The sequence below is a fragment of the Carassius auratus genome, chromosome 35, assembly GCF_003368295.1.
Source record: "Carassius auratus strain Wakin chromosome 35, ASM336829v1, whole genome shotgun sequence".
NCBI classification, from domain to species: domain Eukaryota; kingdom Metazoa; phylum Chordata; class Actinopteri; order Cypriniformes; family Cyprinidae; genus Carassius; species Carassius auratus.
The window spans coordinates 5,856,076-5,873,951 of NC_039277.1; the positions used below are offsets into that span (position 1 = coordinate 5,856,076).

Consider the following 17,876-nt stretch of genomic DNA (forward strand, 5'->3'; position numbering starts at 1 on the left):
GACATTAATAATGCAATCTGAGGAACACATCCCCACACGTGTCTCCCCTGTAAGAGTGACGCCAGGAAAATCAATCATAATGTGTCTTAAAAATAACAAAATATTGATTTGTCAATACAGCATTATGTTTGTATTGTTATGCTTATGTTATGATGTTTTCAGGAAAGGTGTAAACACTCTCAAAAATCTCTGAATCATTAACATAAAACAGTAATGTGTTGCTGTAATTTTTCTGTAGGTTTAATCAATTTGCAGTTGTAATGTATCTGTAAACCGACTAATCCAAATGAGTTGAAATTGTCCTTTTCTTCTTCTTTTTTTTCAGGAGTCACTGTATTCTTTAGCCCTTAAATGCCTGATAAGCCTTTCTACAATCATTCTTCTTGGGTTGATTATCATTTATCATGCCAGGGAAATCCAGGTAACCCATTTAAAAATATGTCTTCACTTTACTCTCATGTTCATTTTGGTGGTTTCTCGCGGAAAAAGTCGTGAGAATCAGTGAGTTTTTAACGCTTTCTCTCCTCCAGACTTATGCTCAACACATTGTGTTTGAAATGATTCCCATTATCATAGAATTACACTCGGATTACCTTCAATAGCACTGCTTCCTCTCCATGAAATCCTGTCCGAGGCTCGTGGACCTGCTTTAACTGCTGTTCACAGCTTATTAGCCAGTCGAATAGACAAGGCCAGGTGGAACGGATGTTTTTCCTAATAAACCTGGACTTACTTTGAGTATTTATTAATCTTCATAAAATCATTACAGAACTCTACTAGAGCATAACATGAGATTCATAGTCTATTAACTGTGTTGAGTCGGACTTGCACTTCTCAACACAAATGCAGTTTATAGATTAAGTATGGAGGCTTTCTGTACAGTTTCTCCATAGTGGTATTAGTAAGTGTCCAAATCTGCACTTCAGGCAGTTCTTGTCTATATTTGTTGAGAGAAAGAATTTGACTTGATGGTTATAATACTCTGAAAGCACTCTATGTCCTATGACCTTGCATCAGTGAATTATTGTATTACTTGTTCGGCATCCATATCTCCATTGTAATGCATTAACAAAAAAGAAAAGCAAAAAGATGTCTTTTAGTTTGTGTTGGCGAGGATGAAACCCTGTACGTTTCTGAAGTCTTCATGATGTTTCTTAAAATAACTCTGCAGCCAAAGAAATGTAGCATCAAAGATTTATTTGATTTATTCAACTTCTTTCTTTTTCCCATGGTCATAGAAAACCAGAACATTTCAGCGAACTGTGATTTGCAAGCCTTATTAAATTAATAAGCAGCTTAGTTAATATAAAATGAAGTAATACAATCGTAAATAAAGTCATTTATGTAACAAAAAATCACTTTTTACGTGCATTATGTATAAGATGGTTTTATATATAATTTGTTTTTATATTTTGGAAATTGCCCATTAACATTTTCATTATGACCAAATAAAAAAATCAGAATTTCCCACCTTGTTAACGGTTAAAGGCATTGCTTTAGACTGCTGTAGGCAAAATCAACAGACCAGCTAATGAGAAAATGTTTTTTCTTGGCTTATGCGATCATACCAAAAGTGTATATTTTGGGTTTGATTAATACTTGCATTAATAGCAAAATTATAAATGTGTTCAGAATGAAGTGGAAATAAGATTAGTCGTTTGTTTGCGTAACACGGTTTCAGTTTGCAGCAACAGTTTGCTGACTTTATTTTGTAGAACAAAACATGTGTACAACTACTATCAAAGCATAGCTGTGTGTGTGTGTGTGTGTGTGTGTTAGTTCTGGAAAATTGGCTGCAGGAATTATGAATCTTAAATTTGACTTGTGATGTTGCTCATTGAGGTGAAGGGAATTAAATGTTTTTGGCATAGCAGAAGCATGGGAAAAGAATAAATTAATAAAAAATAATACAGTTACATTAAAATGAGAATTAATTAAACAATAAACCAAAATAGAAAATATAATAAAAAGCAGGCTTTATGCACTTTATTTATACAATGTTGATGATCTATCCACATTATTATTGAATTTTTTTCTGTAAACCACAAAAAGAGAGGTTTGACAGAATGTTCAAGCTGCTCTTTTCCATACAGTGGATTTAGATTAACGCCGCTTGTGCCAAACTCCACAGAAGTCTCCTCAGAAAGTAATACATGGTGCCAGCAAAACCAAGCGCGTGAGTTCAATTCCCAGGCAATGCATGCACAGATAAAACTTTTATCTTGAATGCAAAGCATGGATTTGAAACTGTCATTTTCGGGTGTACTGTCACTTTAATACAGTAATGCTTCTTGCATACAAATAAGCGTGCATTGCTGTTAAGAAATTCAATCAAACTGCAACATAAAATTGTCACAGTACAGTATATGGAATAGCACACATGGGTTTGTACATATCTGCATGTACATGAAACAACATCACTGTTTTGTAATATGCATGCAAATTTCCCTCCCCAAAAAAGCCATTAAGAAACCCGGCTCTGCAGCCATAAATGCCTGAGCAGTTTTATTACTTTTCACCCTGCTGAATTATAACGGCATGTATTCATGAGCCAGTTGCGCTCTCTGTAATATTTAGGGCCCACCACAAGTCTCTGAGGGACATCAATCATGGGAATGCTTTACCAGAGAAATGTGCTTCTCTGAAAGGACCAGGCTTGGCCTCTTCTGCATTACAAATACATGCACATCATCGGCATATTCATACGAAATATAATAATTTCATTATTTTTTTACCAATGAACTTCATTTGTGCCAGTAATTTATCAGTTGGCAATTTGTGTACCAGCAGTTTATCAGTTAATAATATGGTTGTTAGCTGTAGTTGAACCACAAATCAGCTGTATATGGGATGTCTAACACTTGATAATGTCAGTGCATGTATAGGGCAGTACTAATGCGCTATAGAGGATGTGTACTGTCTTTTTCTGTGACAACTAACTCTACCTGAGACGAGTGCTGAGTGTCACGTATCCATCCCTCACCACTGACCCCTGAGCTGCATTCCAGTGTAGAGAATAGAAGATTAAAATAAAAAGTGTTAATCTGAGATGTCTGCTGGCTTTTAATTTAATTTTTATTTTTTATTTGTTTAATTTACTGGACCATTTGTAATGTAATTTAGCTCAGAGGAAATTCTTAGGTGTTGTAATTTTAGACAGAGCATTATAAAAATATCAATAATTTCAAATATTTTAAATATCTTAAAATAATTGTCAGTTGAAGAAATTAGGTGTACAAAAAAAAAAAAAAAAAAAAAAAACACTCTTCCCTGATTTACCAAAAATGTTACAACTATTCTATAATGTTTTAGTAGAAGGAATAGAATCTATAATTCCTTGATAGTTTTCATTTAATTTGTTAAATTGCTATAACATCTTTACTGCAGTTTCGCTCTTAGAAAAGGCATTATAGTTTTAGACAAAACATTATAAAAATAATTTTCCGTAATTTCACATAATAAAATATAGTTAAATAATTGTCATTTGAAGAAATGTAGTATTCAATTATTTAATTTTTTTTAACTACTATTCTCTGTAATGTTTAAGGAATAGGATCAATATTAATTTCATTTCAATTTATTTCTAGAGCATCGACACTGTCATTTAATCCATAGAAAATTAGAATAGGATCATAATTATTAGAAAAGTTATCATAATTTTAGACAGAATATTCTAAAAATAATTTTCAGTTACGACGTTTTACATTTAACTTTTCACTTTCCTGGTTTACCAAAACATTTTACTTCTATTCTTTGTAATGTTTTTGTAAAATGAATATAATAAACAATTCCTTAATATTTACATTTCTATTTTTGTACTTTAATTTATTCATTAGAAAAATTCATTATATCAGAAATTATCATTTTTAACACAACATTATAAACAAAAATATTTGTAAATAATTTCAAATATTAAAATTTCTTTAAATAATTGTTAGAAGTTATTTAAAAGGCGGATTTAAAAACCAATAAAAGAAGAAAATACTATTAAAAATAGTTGTTTGAAAATAAGCAATGTCTAGAGCATTTCTAGAGCATCAACACTGTAATTTAGTCAATAGAAAATTGTTAAATATCATCATCTCAGACAGATCATTATAGAATTATTTTTTAGTTACTATTTTTATTCAGTTTCAGTTTTCACTCTTCCCTGGTTTACCAAAACATCTTACTACTATTTTTGTAATGTTTTTGTAGAAGGAATAGAATATACAATTAATATTTATATTTAATTTAAAATTGCATTTAATAAAAACTAATATGATTAAAAATATCATATTTCTTTTTGCATTTAAATCACTAGAGAAGAGATTTAAAGTGGTCACTGTTTTTTTTTATTTCCCTCTGACATAAATTACATTATAGATCTTGTAAAATTAAAGTCATTTTACTACTTGAATTAATTTAATATGTCACAACCACTGGTTTTATTAATTATTTTAATGTATGTTTAATTTAAATTGCTAGAGAATAGAGTTAAATTAAGGTACAGTTAACTTAATAATACGACAGCTGTCATCCTTTTCTGGCAGCGTTCAATTACACAAATGCAAACTCTGAAAGCATGCGGGTCCTCCTTCAAAGAAACTTGAAAGCTGAAAGCAACCTACAACTGAGGATTTACTTAGCAAAGTGGCCTCTTAGGACCCACTTTGATATCATAAATTAACCATTGCATAAATTTGTAATTGGGCTGAACCTTTCTACCTAATTCTCTAATGAGATTGAGCAATTCCTTTTCTTAGCGACAAGATATATGTTGCGTTCTCTACATTACACAGATTAAATATTGAGCCATGCTCCATTAGTTTATTGAGCTCTCCTGAAACCAGTAACCAATCCCTGCTCCATACTAGACAGACGGAGAGCACAAAGGCAGACGACCTTTTGTCTGTGCCCTTGTCAAGGCGGTGCGAGGCGAAAACAGGAGTGCAAAAAACCGAGCCCCCTGTACAGACACGTGTTTGATAGACTACTGTATTCTCGCTGTGTTTTAATAGAGTTCAGCTCTGGTAAAGCAACAGTAAGTGTGAATGCTTCAGAAGAGCCATCGACCTTGTGGTGCGCTGATCAGTTTAGGCCTTTTTTATTGCAATTTTCATGAATGCACATACACATGCAAAGTCAGACTTGCTTCCATCATTCAGGCTGAACTCATAGGACTTACCAAAACTGTATTAGAGTATGCCGGGGGGTGATGGAGCTACTACTGCAAATATACCTGCTCTCCTTGATATAGCAATTTATATGTGCCAAATGTAGTTGTAACATTAATAGACTTGAGAAAAATTCTGAATATTGATGAGTCAAAAATCATCAACTAAACTTACTCAATTTATAAATGTTCACTGCATATTTTAAAAGATATAAATTGTTCAGTTCAGCCATATAATTTCTATATATGTACTGTAATTTATTCATACAGTAGACAATTCATTTTATGGGAAATGATCATTTTAAACACATATGAAAATCATTTTCAGTAATTTCAAATATAACATTTTCTTGAAATAATTGTTATATGTTACTTAAAAGGGGAATTCAAAAACCAATACAAGAAAATACTATTTAAAAATAATTGTTTAAAAATAAGCAAGGCATGATGTCTGTGCTTTAATGAAACAAACACAAGAATGATATTTATTAATTTACATTTATTTCCTATATGCACTCAACAATATTACAATATTAATCTGGATTATATTTTAATGTAACACTTTAATACAGTAGATGAAAAATGAAAAAAAGCGAGTTGTTGAGTTCAAATGCATTATGCAAATGAATCAAACCCACCAAATCTAATGCAACTCTAATTTCCTATAAAAGCGTATCATTTAAATTGTAAAAAAAAAAAATGTATGGGAAAAATTAAAATTGTTTTAATTTTATATATTTATTTCAAATTGACATCAAACTTAATGACTTTAATGCCGTTTTTGCTAAAAAAAAAAAAAAAAAAAGGACACAGGTTGCTCAAGTTTAGGAATAGGAATGTTGTCCCATTCTTGTCTAATACAGGCTTCTAGTTGCTCAACTGTCTTAGGTCTTCTTTGTCACATCTTCCTCTTTATGATGCACCAAATGTTTTCTATGGGTGAAAGATCTGGACTGCAGGCTGGCCATTTCAGACCCGGACCCTTCTTCTACGCAGCCATTCTATGCAACCCCATCCCATCAGAGATGCAGGCTTCTGAACTGAGAACTGATAACAACTTGGGTTGTCGTTGTTCTCTTTAGTCTGGATGACATGGTGTCCCAGTTTTCCAAAAAGAACTTCAAATTTTGATTCGTCTGACCACAGAACAGTTTTCCACTTTGCCACAGTCCATTTTAAGTGAGCCTTGGCCCAGAGAAAACGCCTGCGCTTTTTTCGCCACAGCATTGGGGGCATTGGTGATCCTCTGCCCATCTTGACTTCTGAGAGACACTGCCCCTCTGAGAGGCTCTTTTTAAACCCAATCATGTTGCCAACTGCCAACTTTTTTGTCATGTGTAGCTATCATGAAATCCAAAATGAGCCAATATTTGACATGACATTTCAAAATGTCTCACTTTCAACATTTGATATGTTATCTATATTCTATTGTGAATAAAATATAAGTTAATGAGATTTGTAAATTATTCCATTCCTTTTTTACTCACAATTTGTACAGTGTCCCAACTTTTTTTGGAATCGGGTTTGCTCAGTTAGTATTTTTAGAATGATTTGTATCTATACTCTGTACTTCTGCTTTGTCTTGTTTGAATGAGTGGCCGCAGTCACGCTCTCAAACTTGTTGAGGTTATCAGGAATGACCCTTAGCTGTTGTAACCAGGCCATTACATGTGCACCTTCCCCTCTGTTGTCAAATTCAGCATTTTTCCATAACTACCCGCTCAAGCACTCGGTGGGAATATTGGATGCTTGTAGGTGAAGCACCCTTGAGTATTGTATTGCAGGTCGTCCATTACCATAATTGGTTTTACCTACCAAGTAGGTTTCCTTACATAACCCATTTTAAATGTTTAATTGCTCCGTTTTGAAGCTAGTAAGTTGAAAGCGGTGCTTTCGTGACATGTTTTGCTCATATACATCAAATTAAAACTTCACGCTTATCCTTCTATATTTGTAGGCTCTGTGGTTTGTTGGTGGTTGTTGTTGTTGCTAAGCTTTGAGTAAGATAGTGTCTGTCACCGTTTGTCAAAGCCAGCTTGTGTTTCGCTGTCTAAGTTACACTCGCACGGAAAGTCCAACAACAGCCCAAATTAACAGACAGGCTGGTTAATGTTACAGCATTTCTGCCAATTGTCAGGCCTTTTAGGACTCATGATGTGTCCTGTCTGGTCTAAAATCTCCCTTTCTTCTGCTCGTACGATGTCTGTCACGAGTCAGTGTAGACGGGAATGATTAGGTTTGATTATTTTACCCGTGAGGCCTGATTTTATTTATGGTAAAATCCCATGTTTATTTTTATTTTTAGCAATGTTTGAATTAGGATATGCTGTAGGAGTACATGTTTGTGTTCGCATGTGTGTCGTATGAATATGACAGATTAGTGTCATATTTTGAGGCTGTATGATGCATGTGACTAACATGTGTAGGTGGTATTAAAAGGGTCTAAAATGGAAACGTTTATTTTGTCATTACAGTCTTTTGGAATAAAAAAAAAAAAAAAAAACTTCTTTGAGCCATGAAGGATTTATTTTCTGTCCAAATGATTCAAGATTTATAGTGATGGTTGCTAAAGAACTCATAATCTCACCATTAATTATTATTTCTCAGATAAGTTTGGGCAAAATAGCTCAATATTTCAGGGTCACTATCAAAAAATGTATGTATTTTCTATAAAAAAAAAAAAAAATGAAACCTTTTATTTTCAATCTGGTAATATAATATATAATATAATATAATATAACAATTTTCTTACCTTAAAATAATTGTCACTGAAGAAATGTAGTGCTCAGAATTTTTTTTAAAACCCTTGAAAATACCAGTTCATCTGACTAAAGTTCTTTGTAATTCATTTGTAGTGATAATTGCAAAGCAAGTATTGATATTACCAATAACAATTGCTGCTCAAAAAAGGGTTTTAAGCCAGTTACTCATATCTTTTGCTGTAGTGTGTTAGTAGGAAATATCAGTTTACATTTCCAAACATTCATTTTGCTGTTAATTGTAATAATGACCTAGTGAGATTTTTGAATGCACAAGTCTGACAACAGCAGGTGCTGCACACAGAGATCTGATCTCTCCATCATCCAATCTGTCTGTGATTACATGAAGAAACAGATGAAACTGAGACATTTGCATTTTGTATTTGCACCCCCCCCCCAATCATTTTATCTAGCAAAGTACAATGGAAAAATAGTAAAATGCTGTAAGAATTTTAGTTTTACACTGTAATATTTCAGTAAAGAAGAATGATATATAATTATTTTAATTAAGGCTCTTTATGCACTAATATGACAAAATAAACAGCAATATAAAAATAAATAAAAAATCTTATAATTATGTCTTGTATGTTGTTAAATATAATACAGCTAATTATTGCTGTTTATTTTATATATTGTCATATTAGTGCATAATGAGCATAAATAAAAATGAGCAATTATGCAAGCAAGCAATTATTACATTTATTTGAGCATATTCTCACTTGTGAATGGTTAGGAATTGAAATTCTGGAGGTTTTAACAACCAGAGACTAAATACTGCAACGTTGTGGCATCTTGGAAAAACTGAGTTATGCTGTGAGTGACGACACGGGGACCGTTCCATTAGGAAGGGTATTTAGCAGCATGATGGTCTATATTATAACATGTGTATTTATATTCATCCAGGTTTCATGTCATTTGATTTATTCGGACATCTGCCTCTTTGTCACCCATATGATCCAGAAACTGTGGATCCAGCAAGAGTAGATACTGACCATAAATGTGATTGAACTGTCCAAACGTTAAGGTTTTATACGTGTGTGAGGAGAAAACCACAGGACAGCACTGAAGCAGCTCGTGAGATAGCCCTGTGCTGTAAGGAGGCAGGAAAGCCGTTTGGGTTTATCATTTGCTCCTCTTCTCATATCAGATCGCCACAGTCTTGTTGGATAAAGTCTGTCAGCAGAAGCCTTTGAATTGTGCTGACTGCACCGCTCTGGTGAAATATCTCACGCTGATGTTGGCTGTCTGTGCCTTGAGGTGATTGAATGCACAGGAAGACACCGCAGCTGATCGGCAGCACAGAGCGTTTAGGAGGGCAGAGATCTGACGCTTGAGCACAACAGACGGCTTCCGGAAATAAATTCTCATTTAATATCTCCACAGAGAAGCCGTTTTTTAACAGCAACATTCATAAACCTTTCACGCCTCAAGGCAAGCCTACTGTATCAAAATCAGTGAGATTTCAACTTAGTTTTTAAAGACTCCTAATGAAGGACTACATTACCCATAATGCTGAAAAAGACCTCTACCAATCAGAGAAGTCGCTGTTGCTGTGGAAACCGAAAGCTCATTAAAAACACTCGGCAGCATTGCAAATGAAAAGTGATTATTTGTAATCCCTAACCGCTTACATATTTGTATATATCTGAATATTATGTTGTTTTCTGTTAATATAAACAAAACCTCAGTAAACAACATTATTTTTAGCACACCTCCTATAATTTTAATACGTTTTCTACTTAACTTATAAGAAACCAAGTCTCGGCTTTCAATTTCTGTTAATTAATTTATTGTCAAGTATGTCTGAATAAATCAAATTGAATAAACAATGTTTTATTATTTTATATTTTATAATTGTATTTTATATTTCAAAAGTGGAAATATAGTTAACTTATTTTTTAATTGATAGAAAATTTCACAACTAATGAAATTCATTGAATTAAACCAAATTTTAATGTAGAAACTATAAAGACTGAATAACGATTTTCTTGTAAAAGACTAATAATCTTTGTTTTATTTACAACATTGAAAAATCTTTTTTGCTATTATTAGAAAGTTGTTCCTAGTGTTTCTATACATTAAATGTTTGTACACCAGATACTTTTTATTTGAGTGTTTATTATCTTATCTGAAAATAATTGCATTTTGAGTTAAATAGCTTGGGCTTCGTTATTAATTTGAACTTTTATACTATTATGTGAGAGAGTTTCTTACAGTTACAGCATTAGTTGAGAGATTTCTTCCTTGAGGAAAAATGTGAAAATCCATTAAAAATGTGAAATACCAACTGAGAAACTGAAGGGGAATACATTACTGGGACCAAGGGCACTGAAAATGAGAACAGTAATGGTTGTGCTGTTGTGAATCAAACCAGATCCATACTGGGCAGAAATATTGATGGGATTGGGGAGAAGGGGAAAGAGGGAGATTTTCTATGTAGCAAGAGTAGAAAAAAAGCAATGCGGCTCCAGAGCCCGCCGGTCAATTGGAGAGAAAGCTGGCTTTATCTGGCACTTGAGAGAAGCCTGTGAGCAGTGCACCCTGACAGTAGCTGAAATTACAGCTAGTAAATCCTCTCTGCAAAAAAACTAACAAAAAAACCTGAGGTGCAAACATGTTATTTAAGAAAAGAATGTACACACACACACACACACACACACACACACATATACTGTATTTATAATATTTATTTTATTTAAATTTGTTTCTTTTCTTTTTCTCCGGATAGCTGTTCATGGTGGACAACGCGGCAGACGACTGGAGGATAGCCATGACCTACGAGCGCATCTTCTTCATCTGTCTGGAGATCTTGGTGTGCGCCATACACCCCATCCCGGGCAACTACACCTTCACGTGGACAGCACGGCTCGCCTTTTCCTACGCGCCGTCCAAGACAGACGCTGACGTGGATATCATCCTGTCCATTCCCATGTTTCTCCGTCTGTACCTCATTGCTCGCGTCATGCTGCTGCACAGCAAACTCTTCACCGATGCGTCGTCACGCAGTATCGGTGCCCTCAACAAGATCAACTTCAACACACGCTTTGTCATGAAGACCCTCATGACTATCTGTCCCGGGACAGTGCTGCTGGTGTTCACCATTTCTCTGTGGATCATCGCCGCCTGGACTGTGAGGGCGTGCGAAAGGTGGCCCGCTTTGTTGCTCTGAAAGTAGATTATGGAAGTCAGTTTTTAGGAGGTCTTTAAGACACACTTAAAATTGTATGAATATAATCACATTATATAAAATATGTATATATATATATATATATATATATATATATATATATATATATATATATATATATATATATATATATATATACCTACAATTATACAGAAATAGTAATAATAATTGTATATATGTTTTAAATAATGGATATACAAATATACAGTATAGATTTTTCATTAATTCATGCTTTGGTAATACACTTTTTAATAAATATTTTTTAGAATATGTATTCTATATTTTAGAATGAAATATGTTCTATTCTTGATCATTTTTCTTTTATATATATATATATATATATATATATATATATATATATATATATATATATATATATATATATACAGTTATCATGTTTTGGTTAATCATAGTTACTGGGTGAGTTTTTTAGAAAATGAATACATACAGTACATTTTAGAATATATTTTTAAGTGTTTTATATATATATATATATATATATATATATATATATATATATATATATATATATATATTATATTATATTGTATTTTATTATATTATATTACATTATATTATATTATATCACAGTTATAATGAATTCATGGTTTGGTTACTCAGTTACTATGCATGTTTTTATTTTTATAGAAAATATCTGTTTACATTTTAGAAAGAAAAAAAATAAAATAAAATATATATATATATATATATATATATATAAACCAAAAATTATTCAGACACCAGAAATAATTTTAGATTTGTTTGTGTGTGCAGGCAGGACACTATTATATTATATTATATTATATTATATTATATTATATTATATTATATTATATTATATTATATTATATTATATTATATTATATTATATTATATTATATTATATTATATTATATTATATTATATTATATTATATTATATTATATATTTTTCAATTATTTCACAGTTTACTAGGTGATTTATTTTAGAAAACACATGCACACAATTAGATATTATATATATTTTTTATAATATACAATTGCACAGGAGTACATTTTCTAGAAACTGAGCTCTAAGTATCAAAAATGCATCATTTTAGAGTAAAAAGATACTGTGCCTTTCTCTTAACCTACAGAGTATCAAATCTCTCACGCTGCAGACCTGGAGGGCCGTGTGCGCTGCGTAACCTTTTAAACAAACAACAGTTAAATAGGTTTGGAAACGGAGTCAATTGTGTCCCAACTCCGCTAGATCCCTCAATTAGCCAATTAAGTGTTAGCTTACAGCGACAACAGCATACCCTTCTACTGCAGTGGAGCGAACACTAATTAAATGTATAATGTGAGACAAATTAGCACAATTTTCATGGCTGATTGATTGACTTGCAATTAAGCCATAGAGGAGTGTAAAGTAATTGTAGCTGTTTTTCTGATGTCATTTTGCCCTTACTAGATACCATGACAACATGGATGTAACCAGCAATTTCCTTGGAGCCATGTGGTTGATCTCAATAACTTTTCTAACCATTGGTTATGGGGATATGGTCCCCAATACATACTGTGGGAAAGGAGTCTGTCTCCTCACCGGCATTATGGTAAGTGCTTATCTCAGCGTAACGTAGACTTTGTTTAGACTGAATGCTTAAGACAGTTGTTTGTTTCGTCAGGGAGCCGGATGCACCGCTTTGGTGGTCGCTGTGGTCGCAAAAAAACTGGAATTAACCAAAGCTGAAAAACATGTACATAACTTTATGATGGACACCCAGTTGACAAAAAGGGTAAGTCTGAACTCCTAAATCTGAGCCTTATGGCGTCTTATGTCACAATTTGTTTTGAATCCCTGCAAACCTGTGAAAATAATACCCAGTGGAAATACATGTGCATCTATTAAATATAAACAACATGTGTGGATTTATTAACATGTCACCCTGCTTACAACACATTATTTTTTAATCCAAATGTAAAAAAATACACAAAATTCAGTTTTTTGAGAGGAAGATTAACTAATAATAAAGTTAAAAGCAGTTTCTACATTGGTCTAACAGAAATGTGAGAAATAGGCTAGATGTTCTGGCTTTCATTCTTCAAGCATGGCTTACTTGGTTAGCCGGATAAGCTTTGTCACATAAACAAAGTATATTCTTTTAAGATTAGCCAATTACGCTGACAGAGGCTTAAAGCTAACGCTCTGCAACATGCTAACCTCAAACTGTAAACAGTGCAACAGTGTCTGCTCAGTTTTCAGCAGCCTTGGTTCCGGAAGTATATTAGACATTCATTTTTTCCATAGTGATGTTATAGAAGATAAAGACTGTAGGCCATGAACCAAATCAACTAGCTATGAGGTGAACAACAACATAACAAGCTTCGTCTTCAAGCAAAAAAAGACAAAGGTGCCAGACTGTGTACATAACTGCTAGAGAAATTATGCGATATAATTTGCAACACTAATTTCACCATATAATGTTTTTTTTTTGTTTTTTTTTTTACAAAAGGAGATAAAATTATAAATAAATGAAAATATGTCCTTTTATTATTTCTCAGACAAAATTATGCAAATTTCTTTGTGAAACTGAAATATGTCAAATAACAAAACTAAATTAAAATTTTAATATAAATCCCAAATCTAATAAATAAATGATATAAATTAATGAGATCTTTTCATATAAATAGGGCCCTATAAAATCCATTTAATTTTTTCCTAAATTCCATTTTTTCAGTTTTATATATTTGGATTCTGTTTTTTTTTTTTTCAGCTTTGTGAAACTACTACATAAAACAATCTGCATGAAACAAACACAGCAGATGGGCTCAATGAGACGCAGTTTCACTCTCTGACAGCAGAGTTCATATAGAGCAGCAGATAAAGCGTTGGTTACCGCTGTAAACAAAGAAGTGATGCACTTATAAATATTATTCATTATACAGAGGCAAGATGAAGAGAAAATACCATCTATACTTTTCTAAAGACAGTTAGGTCTCCTCAGAGATACATTCATATGAACTACTACCGTGATTCGTTTAACATCTCAACCGACTTAAATCATCACACGGCTCTTTGTGAATCGTTACATCCCCAGTAACTGCTTTAGTGAGGGGAAATACAAAACTATTGTGAACCACAATCCCTTGAACTATTGCAAACAACATAAATTATAATTGTTTAATAATGACAAATAAAAGATAAATGTAAAAAAATGTCTTAAAGGTGTTGATTTTATATCTAGTTAATTTGTCATGACTCTCTGATTGGTGGAGATTTCTTTGCAGAATCATGGGTAATGTAGTTTTTCATGTTGAGTTGAGTAATGTGGGCCGGTGGCTTTAGTAAAAGTATATATCATTGATTAACAACCTTGTAGCTCACAGTAGGTCTGTCTTCAAAGATTTATAAATTATCAGTAAAAATCAGTTGCTCTGTGGAGAAAATAAATGGGATTTTTACTTCCAGAACCGGACTGTTAAAATATACAGTGTTACCTAAAGGATTTTCAAACTGGTTTACCAAACAGTATCCCATTATAATTTTTTTGGTCTAACTGATGTAATTGAAAAACTTTTATGGTATGTAATTATTGTAATTATTTTGACATTTTTTTGAGCGATCGTCCCTGGACCCCAGTCCTTTTATCACACTGAAAGTGTAGCTAGCTTAATAACATTGTGAGTTAAAAGAACAATATATCTTAGATCTGATTGCTAGCAAGCTAATTATTCCAGTAGATATCCCAAGTTTACGCAATTCAAAAACGTATAATGCAAACCAAGTAAGCCACGTTCAAACATTGGGGCCTCAGCAGAACTGAGCACTGAATGCTAACAATGCTAACTCTCCCACAGGTGAAAAACACAGCTGCTAATGTTCTCAGGGAGACGTGGCTCATTTATAAAAACACCAAGCTGGTGAGGAAGATGGACCACGCCAGAGTCAGGAAACATCAACGCAAGTTTCTTCAAGCCATTCACCAGTAAGTCAGACCTCTGGAGACCCGTCAGGACCGCTATGTGTGTGTCTGTTGTTCAGTGAGAGTTTAACACTTCAAGCTCTGAATTGTTTGACACCTGTAGCTCAGGCTAGGAGCCGCTGATGACAGATTCATTTTTGTTGTGTTTGAACAGGTAAATCCATTTGTACCACATTTGTTTTGGTGAGTTAAATAGTTAAAATAGTAATCGCTCATTGTATTGACGCGCTGTTCTTCCATTGTGGCGTTAAATCAGCCCTCAGTAAGACTTTTTCCCCATCACTCTCACTCTTAGTATTTATGGGCCAGCTAAAAGAAGACATAAGTGGCCTGTAAATGTCATTCTCTTCCAGTGACTGATTATTTGGGAAACCCAAAAGGCAATATGGTTATAAACCCACCTCATTTGAGCTGAAACCGTCTGGGTTTGTGGTTTCCTCCCCATGTTTTATTTTCAACCACTCTCAGAGATACCGGCTTGAAATTGAGGCTATTTGTTGTTGGGTTATAAAGCACTATACCATGAAACTTTATCTTTTCTCAAAACAAAACATTATAGGAAACATTTCAAACCTTGTATTATAAGCCTCCACTAAATGGTTGAGATGCCCATTATGGTACGAAAAAAATAATAATTCTGAATCATAATCATAATTATATCATTCGCATAGAAATGTAACGTTTAAAAAGTTTATTTACTACCATCTTTGTATTTTAATGAGAATACATTTGTGTGTTAAACTTCTGAATCTTATAAAACAGTATGTTTGTAAAGCACATTAGTGTATCAAGTGCACAATACATCAGGATCATATACGTTACCATTTAAAAGTTTGGGGTTGGTAAGATTTTTTATTTATATTTTTTACTGTTGCCTGCATTTATTTGATCAAAAATACAGTAAAACTGTTACGTTGTTAAATATTAATATTTCGCAAAATATTATAAAACATTTTAAAATGTGGTTTATTCCTGTGATGCAAAGCTGAATTTTCAGCATCGTTGCTCCAGTCTTCAGTGTCACATGATCTTCAGAAATCATTCTAATATACTGATTTACTGCTCGAGAAACATTTTGTATTTTCAATACTATTTCGTGAAAAACTATTTCAACACTACTAGTTACTGAAACCATGACTTCTTTCTGTGCATGAACATTTGGGCAGCAATTATGCAAATATTTCCACATAGTGACGTAGACATGTGGGGGCGTGTTTGAATGAGGCTTTTTAGGGGTCTTAACTTTGATAAAGAATATCTCTTTGGATTTGAGACTTTAGTCTTTGCAACTTTACAGATCTTCTTTATGCACCAAGAGCTTGTAACACTCCAAAGAGAAAGGAAAAATTTAAATCGCATCATTTGACCCCTTTAAAACCACCAAGGATCTAATAACACTGTTCAATCTAATCTTCAAGAAATCTCAAAATGAATATCTAATTTTCATATTGTACATTATAATTGTGTACTGCCTAGATTAAATAAATAAAATTATACTATTTTTATTTTTTTAGTATTTTGTTTGATTTATTTGGATTTTTATCAAAATTTTAAGGCTAATTTTTAATATCAGTCATGTATCAGCTATCGACCATGAAAATGAATTATTATAAAAAAAAAATGTCCTTGGCTGTATTTGACAGAAATTCAATATTTTGTCAATATCATGTCATAATAATAATTTTAATTGTAAAAAACTGATAGAAAGGCCTTAAAGGGATGGTTCACTCAACTTGGATGCAGGGTGAGTAAATGATGACAGAGTTTTCTTTTTGGGTGTCTGTTCATTTAATTGTTAAGTTAAGTACAAAACTGTTTTCAAAAGCATATCATACTTCATAAAGCTCTCTACCAAAAGCCTGAAAAGGTTAAAGTGATCTTCAAAAAGACCTAAGGAAATACTGTAATTAAACTGGTACTGTTGCTTTGAGATATACAGACTACCTGAATTCAGTTCAAAGCGGTGAAACGGCTTTGAAGTCCACGGCTGACGCTGTAATTGTTTGCCGTGTAAGCTAATATTGAATAAGAAGCATCGCTAAAGCAACTGGAAACCATGACGGATGTGGAGAGCACATCCTATCGTCCTTTACTCCTGTTTCACTATTCATGAAGGTGTCAGGGGACGGGTTTCACCGCCTTTCATTTTAGGCTTCTGTCATACTCTCTCTTCCTTTCTCTCTTTTCTCTCTTCATTTAAAGATTATTCATCACTCTGTCCCACTTTTCCATATCCTCTAATGAATTTAGCATTGTGTCCAGTTTAATGCTAGCTATAGAGTAATCATTAAATCATTTTTTCAGCGATAAGATTTATTTGTCCTGTTAAGCTGAAATGTATGGTCGTGATTTTGAGCTGGCGCGGACACGTTTCACGCATTTAGATGAGAGTATTGAATGCCTTCTGTTTATTTTGTCTCGCACAGCATTTTTATAATTAGCTAAATCAACCATGCTCATAAAGACAAATATTCATTATTGAAAGATGTTCTTTCAGAATAATTAGCTAAATCGAAAAAAAGATAAACATTGATAAAAATCTGCACACGTATTTGCAGAAAACATTTGTCTCATTTGTAATTCCCTTCATTTTGTTCTGCATCTGTTTCATCGGTGGTGTTTGCTAAGACAAACCACTAAGCAACCACCTTAGTGTTGTAGCAGCAATACAGAACACCCTAGCAACATCCGACCTTCTACTTAGCAATGACCTAGCAACCATTCAGAACACCTAGCAACCTCCCAGAATGTCTAGCATGCACCAGAATAATCTAACAGTATAGTCTTACTAACTCCCCAGATTGGACGTTACAATGTCTTAATAACCTCTCA

The 17,876-nt window shown here is 33.1% G+C and overlaps 1 protein-coding gene across 4 annotated transcripts in view; it reads left to right on the plus strand.

Moving 5' to 3' along the window:
* LOC113054122 (small conductance calcium-activated potassium channel protein 2-like) overlaps positions 1-17,876 on the plus strand; it is a 32,513-nt gene that overhangs the window by 3,090 nt on the left and 11,547 nt on the right. For all 4 annotated transcript variants that reach the window (XM_026219458.1, XM_026219459.1, XM_026219460.1 and 1 more), the window contains exons 2-6: positions 326-421; positions 10,643-11,061; positions 12,533-12,674; positions 12,747-12,857; positions 14,920-15,047. In XM_026219458.1, the coding sequence (XP_026075243.1) occupies positions 326-421; positions 10,643-11,061; positions 12,533-12,674; positions 12,747-12,857; positions 14,920-15,047 (896 nt within the window). The remainder of the gene's footprint in view (positions 1-325; positions 422-10,642; positions 11,062-12,532; positions 12,675-12,746; positions 12,858-14,919; positions 15,048-17,876) is intronic.